The sequence below is a fragment of the Diaphorina citri genome, unplaced genomic scaffold (genome assembly GCF_000475195.1).
Source record: "Diaphorina citri unplaced genomic scaffold, Diaci psyllid genome assembly version 1.1 scaffold4529, whole genome shotgun sequence".
Taxonomy (NCBI): domain Eukaryota; kingdom Metazoa; phylum Arthropoda; class Insecta; order Hemiptera; family Psyllidae; genus Diaphorina; species Diaphorina citri.
This window is the reverse complement of record NW_007381927.1, coordinates 1-10,260: the sequence shown is the minus strand read 5'-3', so window position 1 is coordinate 10,260 and position 10,260 is coordinate 1. Positions and strand designations below refer to the sequence as shown.

At 41.3% G+C, this 10,260-nt stretch overlaps 1 protein-coding gene across 1 annotated transcript; it reads right to left on the bottom strand.

Moving 5' to 3' along the window:
* Window positions 1-508: 508 nt before the first annotated feature.
* Window positions 509-8,107, bottom strand: LOC103521108 (dynein heavy chain 10, axonemal-like; the record flags this gene model as incomplete). Its single annotated transcript, XM_026831936.1, has 6 exons — window positions 7,856-8,107; window positions 7,149-7,316; window positions 6,131-6,215; window positions 5,774-5,940; window positions 4,996-5,163; window positions 509-581 (listed from the first exon to the last, which is right to left on the bottom strand). Coding segments are annotated over exons 1-6 (691 nt in total), but the record flags the coding sequence as incomplete, so codon positions are not given.
* Window positions 8,108-10,260: the final 2,153 nt, after the last annotated feature.

Here is a 10,260-nt window from a genome sequence, read left to right as displayed (position 1 = left end):
CATAATCGTTCCATCATGGGACGGGTCGATGTACGAAGCCTCTCCCCCAATTTCGATCATTGTATCTCTGCTCCCTCTTGATGTTGTTCCAATTTCCTTGTTTTCTTTGAATATTGGCTCTGATGACATAACTATATCAGTATCTCGGTCTTCCTCTTGGTCTCATACCTTCCATTCTCATCTCATACATTTTCTTTGGTAGTCTCTCACTGTTCATTCTTTTCTTATGTCCATACCACCTAAGTCTTCCTTTTCTCATTCTCTCCTCTAAACTCTCCATCTGTAGCATTCTCCTTATATCATCATTCCTGAAATGCCAAATCATGGTTCCTTGTCTTCCTTCTCTCTTCCCTTCTATGATGGAAACCATGTATTCGTTGTGCCGGTAAAGGTGGCCTATCCATTTATGTCTTCATGTCTTCTATCTTGTAGCATTTTCCAGATATGTCTTTTTAATCATGAGATTAAAACTCGGAATTTACTTCACTCGTTCGATAAAGTTACTTACCAAGATATTCATCCATGTAGGTTTGTACTGTTCTCCTGTCGTAGCTGTCTATCACTCTTCCTCCATACATCACCTGCCAATGATAGAAAATATTATTGATGTGAGGAGACACAACAGCGACATCCACGCCCTATCCAAACAACCAAATACAGTAGCCACCATGAACACTAACAGACTACGATGGCTTGGTCACCTGATGAGAACAGACAAAAACAGAGCCGTATGTGTCGTAGTATGCCTCTCATCAGATGCGCGATAAGTGACACAGTACATTTAGGTGCTGGGTCAACACGAGAACACCAGAAATAAATAGTCGACGGTGGGCATCGAACCCGGGACTTTCTGTATGGCAAGCAGTCTTACCTTATCCACGTATTGTTCTCTGGATATGCCACCACCAGCACTAGCGCACTTTTTCGTGAAATTCCCTGACTTTTCCAGTCTCCATGAAATTCCCTGACTTTTCCCGGTTTTCCAGTCTGGTAGACACCCTGCAAGGTCACCAACCTAGTTAGCTTAGTTGGTAGTACGCAGTGGCGTAGCGTCCATGTAGGGCGTGTATGGCGGCCATACACTCTAAATTAACTTAAATATTGACTTTAAATATTTATGAAGAATCATATGCGTAACTTATGTAGTGGAATATTGATCAGATTGGAGAAAATGTCTTGTGCCGCCTGCGTATAGTAACCTGAAATAAAATTGAGCAAATTGGGGTTCTATCATTAGAATCAAATCTTCTTTTTTCGCCTCCGTGTACAGACGGGGTCGGCATTTTTTTTTGTCAGCCTCTCAATCAGCCCTAACTAAGGTGATTGCTTTGGGCTGACATTTGGTTTTGTCTACAAATTTTACGAGTGAATGCCCTTCGTACTCGACCTTTGTTATTTCTTTAGCAAGGGAAATTCGGGCTGGTATACTCCCTGTTTAACGTCCCCCAGCCAGACAAGAGTTCTATCAATAACATCAAATAAAATAAGAAAAAAATACTTTCTCTTTCGCTCAATTTTGTTTTTGACATAGAAACAAACCAACCAAAATCCCCACAAAAAGTACTGAAATCCCCACAAAAAACCTGCCGTGTTGTAAAATTCGCCAAGTACAAACGATATTCTTACCTATTTCCGCGTTCAAGTGAAGTCCAAATAGTTCAGGGGATTGATGTGAGGGTAGCGCCTCCTCAATATAGTCCAGGTAGAACCACAAAAACTACTGAAATGCCCACAATAAACCTGCCGTGTTGTAAAATTCGCCAAACACAAACGATATTCTTACCTATTTCCGCATTCAAATGGAGTCCAAATATCTCAGGAGATTGATGTGAGGGTAGTTTTCTCAATATAGTCTAGGTAGAACCACAAAAACTACTGAAATCCCCACAATAAACCTGCCGAGTTGAAAAAATTCGCCGCCAAGTACAAATGGTACGTTACCTATTTCCGCGTTCAAGTGTAGTCCAAATAGTTCAGGGGATTGATGTGAGGGTAGAGTCTCTTCAATGTAGTCCAGGTAGAATTGTTTTGTGCCCGGGGGCGGTATTCCGTAGCCGGAGTAAAAGTGAAAGTCTTCCAGAGTGAAATCACCTGGAAATTGGGAAAAAAATAAATAGATTTGTCAGCTTTGATCGTCATTTGGAATGAAAACAGCAGTTTGTGCTTCTCAAATAGACCTGCAACAACGTAATGGGTTAATATAAGTAGCCAGCCTAGTTAGCTTGGAGGGTAGCGCGCCTGCCTTGTAAGCGCTAGGTCGCGGGGTCGATTACCGCCCAGGGCGGATTTTATCCTCAACGGAAAAGGTTCGTTCTCGGAACGGCTGGCTTTCTCCTGTCCTGTCTTCCTTTTCTCTTCGCTCTTGGGACGATAAAACCTTAGCAGTTACAGTTCCCTCTATCAAACCTCTAAAGGGAGGAAAACCCCAATGAAATGCCAAATCAATCAATCCATAATCGTTCCATCATGGGACGGGTCGATGTACGAAGCCTCTCCCCCAATTTCGATCATTGTATCTCTGCTCCCTCTTGATGTTGTTCCAATTTCCTTGTTTTCTTTGAATATTGGCTCTGATGACATAACTATATCAGTATCTCGGTCTTCCTCTTGGTCTCATACCTTCCATTCTCATCTCATACATTTTCTTTGGTAGTCTCTCACTGTTCACTCTTTTCATATTTCATATGTCCATACGACCTAAGTCTCCTTTTCTCACTCTCTCCTCTAAACTCTCCATCTGTCGCATTCTTCTGATATCATCATTTCTTACTCTGTCTCTTCTTGTTTTTCCTGCTATGCTTGGAGACTAAAGTATCATTAAGTGATCATTACAAATGAAAATAATAATAATGAAACTCACCTTTTTTGGCGGCCGAGAACTGAAGCAATTTGGCCACTGTGGCCAGATTGTGTCGCTGTTCCGTGCTAATTTCCTGACCAGGCCGTAATGAAATGATCTTGTACGCCTCCGGAGCCACGATGGCCGAATTGATGAAATTGTAGTACAGATAGTGGCCAATTACCTGCAGAGATAAAAGGGTAGTTTTTTACTTTCGTCTTCATCTCCGAAAACATCAAATAGAAACGAGTGGCGAACTACAAACCAATCCTAGGATTTTTTTCGAGAGGTTTGACAGACCCAGTCATGGAAAAGGAGACACAACAGCGACATCCACGCCCTATCCAAACAACCAAATATAGTAGCCACCATGAACACTAACAGACTACGATGGCTTGGTCACCTGATGAGAATAGACAAAAACAGAGCCGTGTGGAAGATCTTCACCAACACACCACATCAAGGCAAACGTTTACCAGGGAGACCACGTAGCTGCTGGATCAACGAGATGAAGAGACTATGCAACAGATGGGGACTGAACGACTGGGAGGAGTTGACACAACATAGAGTTCTTTGGAGGCAAGCAGTCTGGTCGGCACGGGATTCACATATCCCTAATACGCCATCGGAGTGTGTGTGTGTGTGTGTGGTTGTTGTTGTTGTAGTAGCCATTGCCCAAGTCAAACGGATCAATCCCCCTCTGTGGTTGGTAGTCCTAGGAAATTTGCCACATCAATTGGTTTAAGCCATAGATCCATAGGTGTGGTCACAATAGATCTACAGAGGTCGCACTGTCGCAGTGTTAATTGCATACTCTCTTGGGAGAGGAGCAACCAGTCCCATAATAGAATAGAGAAATAGGTGTGAGTTGTGTGGGCTTGATCAAAGAAAATATTGATCAAATGGCAATATTGTAACAGCTCCTTTTTGTAGTAATTTTAAATTGACGTAAAATCTAAAGAAGTACTTGTTTTTTTATGAACACAAAAAGCCCAAAGTGGCTGAGGTGTTAGGCAACCCTAACCTGGAGGGAAAATGCTGTTCAATTACCCATTTTTTTATGTCTGCAAAAGTTTACCTGTCCTGGGCTTGATCAAAGAAAATATTGATCAAATGGCAATATTGTAACAGCTCCTTTTTGTAGTAATTTTAAATTGACGTAAAATCTAAAGTACTTATCTAAAGTACTTATGAACACAAAAAGCCCAAAGTGGCTGAGGTGTAAGGCAACCCTAACCTGGAGGGAAAATGCTGTTCGAATACCCATTTTTTTAAGTACCCATTCCAGGTCGTCACAAAGGCGGCCGAACTTTTCCGGGAACTGTTCGCTCAGTTTAACCACATGTTCCCAATAGATATTTGAGAGTCTCCCACGGGATTCGCATAATGTCCTCGTTCTTATCCAGTAGTGGATAGATAGGTGTCGATAATTGGGTCAGTTAAATTTCTTGACCCCGCCGGGAATCGAACCCGGGTCTCCCGCGTGCAAGGCGAGTGCAGTGACCACTACGCCATGGGAGCTGACCATAGAAAATATTATTGATGTTGTTGTAGTAGCCATTGCCCAAGTCAAACGGATCAATCCTCCTCTGTGGTTGGTAGTATGGTAGTCCTAGGAAATTTGCCACATCAATTGGTTTAAGCCATAGATCCATAGGTGAGGTCACAATAGATCTACAGAGGTCGCAGTGCTAATTGTATACTCTCTTGGGAGAGAAGCAACCAGTCCCATAATAGAATAGAGAAATAGGTGTGAGTTGTGTGGGCTTGATCAAAGAAAATAGTGATCAAATGGCAATATTGTAACAGCTCCTTTTTGTAGTACTTTTAAATTGACGTAAAATCTAAAGAAGTACTTGTTTTTTATGAACACAAAAAGCCCAAAGTGGCTCAGGTGTTAGGCAACCCTAACCTGGAGGGAAAATGCTGTTCGAATACCCATTTTTTTAAGTCTGCAAAAGTTTACCTGTCCGATGAGATATTTGAGAGTCTCCCACGGGATTCTCATGATGTCCTCGTTCTTATCCAGTAGTGGATAGATAGGTGTCGATAATTGGGTCAGTCCACTTAGTATGCTCCAGTAATTGGCACCCTTTGGTAATACATAATTCTATTCTATGGATCTTCTACAGAAATAAAGGTCTACAAAAGTTTACCTGTCCGATGAGATATTTGAGAGTCTCCCACGGGATTCTCATGATGTCTTCATTCTTATCCAGGAGTCTGGATAGATAGGTGTCGATGATTTGTACACACACGGTAAAATCACACTCGGAGTAATCGTACGATATATTCCAGCCTATCTTATCATACTTGCGGCGTTCCTGAGGAATGAACAAGGAAAAGAGGATTGAATTAGTAAGTAGAAGGTAGAACTCCAGTAAAATTGAAGAATACAATATCTCTAGTAGCGCTGCCAAACATTGACTTGGCGGGGAGGAGCACTACCGCGCTCCTTTATAACATTTACAAGCGTGTGACAGTTTGGTAGGAGATTTATACCTTCATATGTACAAAATTTACAAAAATAAATTTCAAACCGGTATCGGTAACAGAGTAATAGGGAAAAGAATTGAGAGAATAATATACCTTGTTTATCCTGATCGAATGAGACTAAAAAGTCCCTTTACTCCTGCAGTCTAAACAAGGTCTTGCGTATTTTATATGTTTAAAAACATAGTAACTACATAATGTTACATCAGAAGACCCTGCTTAATTTAAAATAATAATAGAATTGGGAGGAGGTATACCTGTACTACAGCATGGAAGAAGGCCAGCACGTAGATAAGGTAAAATTTCCAACCCACCTATCCTTTGGAACATTGATTGTTCCCGGATAGATGGGCAGTGTGTACCGTTCTTGTATGAACGTGAAAATAAAGGCCATAATAATAATAATGATAATAATAATAATAGAATTGGGAGGAGGTGTACCTGTACTACAGCATGGAAGAAGGCCAGCACATAGATAAGGTCCTTGTACTTCGGGTGTGCGCAGGTCTCCAGAACATCAGATCTCATCTTGAAGTAGGTATTCTTGATGTTGAGTTTCAAACCGTTAGGTGGCTCGGTAACTACTTTGAGCGATTTCTGAAGAATACCTGAAAGAAAGTAATAATAATCTGAGTTATAGACATGCTGTCTGTATAGGAGCGGTAATGTAGGACTCTGGGATGTGAAGTCCGGATAGCCACATTACGACTGGATCTCCGGACTGAATCTGTAGGGAGGAAAACCGGATAAAATAAATATAATACATTGAAAATAATAATAATAATCTGAGTTATAGACATGCTGTCTGTATAGGAGCGGTAATGTAGGACTCCGGGATGTGAAGTCCGGATAGCCACATTACGACCGGATCTCCGGACTGAATCTGTAGGGAGGAAAACCGGATAAAATAAATATAATACATTAAAAATAATAATAATCTGAGTTATAGACATGCTGTCTGTATAGGAGCGGTAATGTAGGACTCTGGGATGTGAAGTCCGGATAGCCACATTACGGCCGGATCTCCGGACTGAATCTAAAGGAGACAAAATGATAATGAGAACAAAAATCGATCTTTTTAATTGGACATCAGAGAACAAAACATCATAATAAAATCAATGCAGAAGGAACCAGTTAGCTTAGAGCAGTGCTTCTCAAACTGTGTGCCACGACACTCTAGTGTGCCGCGTAGAGTGTTAAAAAGTGTGCCGTGGTGGCGACAACTTTGATTGGAAATACATCATAATAAAATCAATGCAGAAGGAACCAGTTAGCTTAAAGCAGTGCTTCTCAAACTGTGTGCCACGGCACTCTAGTGTGCCGCGGAAAGATTAGTGTCTTAAAAGTGCCGTGGTGGCGACAACTTTGAGAAGCACTGGCTTAAAGGGTAGCGCTTCTGCCTTTCAAGCGCTCGGTCGCAGTTTCTATTACCGCCCGGGACGGATTTCATCCGAAGCAGACAAGGTTCGTTCTCGGAACGGCAGGCTTTCTCCTATCCTGCTCGGCTTCTCTTCGATTTCGGGACGATAGCAGTTACAGTTCGATTTATGAAACCTCTTTAAAAAAAAAAAAATCAAAATTTAGCTAATTAAAAAATATCTCAAGGCAGCTTAGTTAGCTTAGTTCTTTTTCTTCTTCTTCTTCTTCTTCTTCTCCTCCTCCTCCTCCTCCTCCTTCTTCTTCATTTCCTTCTCCTCTTCCTTCTTCTCCTCCTCCTCTTTCTTTTTCTTCAAGTTACACGAATCTCCCTGAATGAAACTCAAGTTATACTAATCCCCCCAAATGAAATCTTCAAGTGTTTCCCTGTTTCACTCACCCAGCTCACATACTGTTCGTTGCGGCGGTCAAAGTGTTGCATCCAGGCGCCCAATTTCTTACAGGTGGCCGGCGCCAGGGGGCGCCACTCTTCCGGTAGCTGCCCGTTGAACAGAGAGGTGGAAATGGAGTCCAAGATGGCGTCCATACCTATTTCTCCTGCTAGAGCCTGAAATAAATTTCACGTAATTTAATCAGTAAGCGGCTAACTGTCTCCTAAATAAGTTGAAAAAAAGCTGAGTTTTTCATCACCGTTTTTATTTTTTTCGTAGCAATGAAACAACTGCTACATTAGACGCATGTGGTCTGTGTCGTAGCATGCCCATCCTGTAGTATGCTCTCATCAGATGGGCGAGAAGAGACACAATACTTCCCATTTGGGTGCTGGGTCAGCACGAGAACACCAGAAAGAAAACCCGTTGAAATATTTGCAATCGAAAAACGAGTACAATTTTTGACGGTGTTGGTATTCGAACATGCCAAGCAAGCGTGCCCCAAAAAATGATAAATGATTGATACATAATGTGGATTTTTTTTCTGAACATATTTGAAATATTACGAGTAGGTACCTACAAGTTTTTGGTCGGTTTGGATCAGATTAATGCATGTTTTTATTATTATTAGTATTAGTATAAATATAAGTATTAGTATTAGTATGAGTATGAGTATTATTATTATTATTATTAAATTGGTCCCAGGCACTCTTACCCTTCTCAATAGAGCCAGCGTGAGTTTCATCTTGTTGACCAGCACATTGAATCTATCCAGTTCTTGGAACAGAACGACCAGGGTGGGTGTAAGAACGCGGCCCTTGTCTCGCTTGATGCGGGGGACGTCGAATTCGGGCGGTAGTTTGGCCAGGATGTCGGCGCACGCCTAATGAGGAAGAAACATGAACCACCCTGTACTATTGTAATTTGGTATTTTATTTTATTCGGCATTTATCTCGTATTTGGCATAGTCTCGAGATACTACGTCAACTAACTTAATAATAAGCTAGTGAAATGATAGATAGATAGATAGATACCGCACTATGTTTTCACTATCTCATTATCTTGCATAAGTTCAAATTGAACAATATTGATGCTCAAAGCAATTTAAATCAAATACATGAGGACACCACAAAGTAAGCCGGATTTTTTTTTGTCGGTGGTGGGCTTCGAACTCGGGACTTTCTGTATGGCAAGCAGTCTTACCTTATTTCTCTGGATATGCCTCCACCAGCACTAGGGGTATTCTTGATGTTGAGTTTCAAACCGTTAGGTGGCTCGGTAACTACTTTGAGCGATTTCTGAAGAATACCTGAAAGAAAGAAAAAAAATATTGTACTTGCCGACAAATTTTAACACACGGAGTTTTTTGTGGGGATTTCAGTAGTTTTTGTGTTTTTTATTCTCTTCCTTCCTCCCTCCCTTGGCTTTACATCTTTTTCTATTTTCCGTTCTCATCAAACTCAGTGGTGTAGTGGTTAGCACGGTGTACTTCGAAAGAAAGAAAAAAAATATTGTACTTGCCGACAAATTTTAACACACGGAGTTTTTTGTGGGGATTTCAGTAGTTTTTGTGTTTTTTAGTCTCTTCCTTCCTCCCTCCCTTGGCTTTACATCTTTTTCTATTTTCCGTTCTCATCAAACTCAGTGGTGTAGGGGTTAGCACGGTGTACTTTGAATCTGGAGGTTGGTGGTTCGAGTCCAAGTCAAGTCATGAAGTTAAGCGTAGTGTATTAAGCGGGGAACGACATTTGTGACAAGTATTTATGCTTAACACAATTAAAATTCCTTAGAAACACAAAACCCCCTGATCATTGGACCGCCAATGTTTATCGGGCTGAGTGAGTAGATTTTCACTGAGCTGAAGTTTGATCGTCATTTGGAATGAGAAGAGAAGTTTGTGCTTCTCAAATAGACCTGAAAGAACATAATGGGTTAAAAATTTTACTTCGAAGGAGAAGAGAAAATAGACCTGAAATAACGTCATGGGTTAATAATTTTAGAATTATTGAGATATTGGAAAAATCCTACAATGCTGCAGCGAGCACCAAAGTTGTGACATAATAACACAAAGAAACTGCATTTGCATTTACATATAAGTAGCCAGCCAGATAGCTTGGAGCGTAGCGCGTCTGCCTTGTAAGCGCTAGGCCGCTGGTTCGCTTCCCGCCCGGGGCGAACTTTATAATAAACAAATAAGGTTTGTTTTTGGAACGCCTGGCTTTGTCCTATCCTGTCCTCCGCGCATGAAGGATATGAGGAGATGGCAATTCTGATATACCAACCAGAAGCCACGTGAAATGCTCTTCTGTAGAAGGTCTAGAGCCGTCTTAAATAGAATAGAATAAAATGAAATTAAGTACAATGGAATAAACACAATAAAGAAATAGCAAAGGTTGAGTGCGAAGGGCATCCACTCGTAAAATTTGTAGCCAAAACCAAATGTCAGCCCAAAGCAATACCCCGTGTTGTTCCAGGCGGCCACCCGTCCTTACACCAACCATGCGCAACGTTGCCTAACTCCAGTGATCTGTCGGAACTGTGTGCTTTCAACTTTCCGCCCACTTCCATTCAACTTCAACTTTTCGCCCACAATCACAATAAAATAAAATAAATTGAATTGAACTTTAAGCAAACAAAGGGTATTGCTTTGGGCTGACATTTGGTTTTGGCTACAAATTTTACGAGTGGATGCCCTTCGCACTCAACCTTTGCTATTTCTTTATTGTTTTTATTCCCTTCTACTTGATTTCATTTTATTCTATTCTATTTTAGACGGCTCTAGACCTTCTACAGAAGAGCATTTCACGTGGCTTCTGGTTGGTATATCAGAATTGCCATCTCCTCATATCCTTCATGCGTGATCTTGAAAAGCACCTGGAATCAGCCTCCGTCTATCATCCTAACTTCAGACTGTGGCTTACTACAGACCCCACGCCTGATTTCCCAATAGGTGAGTACTACTGTAGACCTCATGTGATGGTATTTTGAAGAAAAACATTGGCGGTCCAATGATCACGGGGTTTTGTGTTTCTAAGGAATTTTTTGTGTTAAGCATAAATACTTGTCACAAATGTCGTTCCCCGCTTAATACACTACGCTTAACTTCATGACTTGACTTGG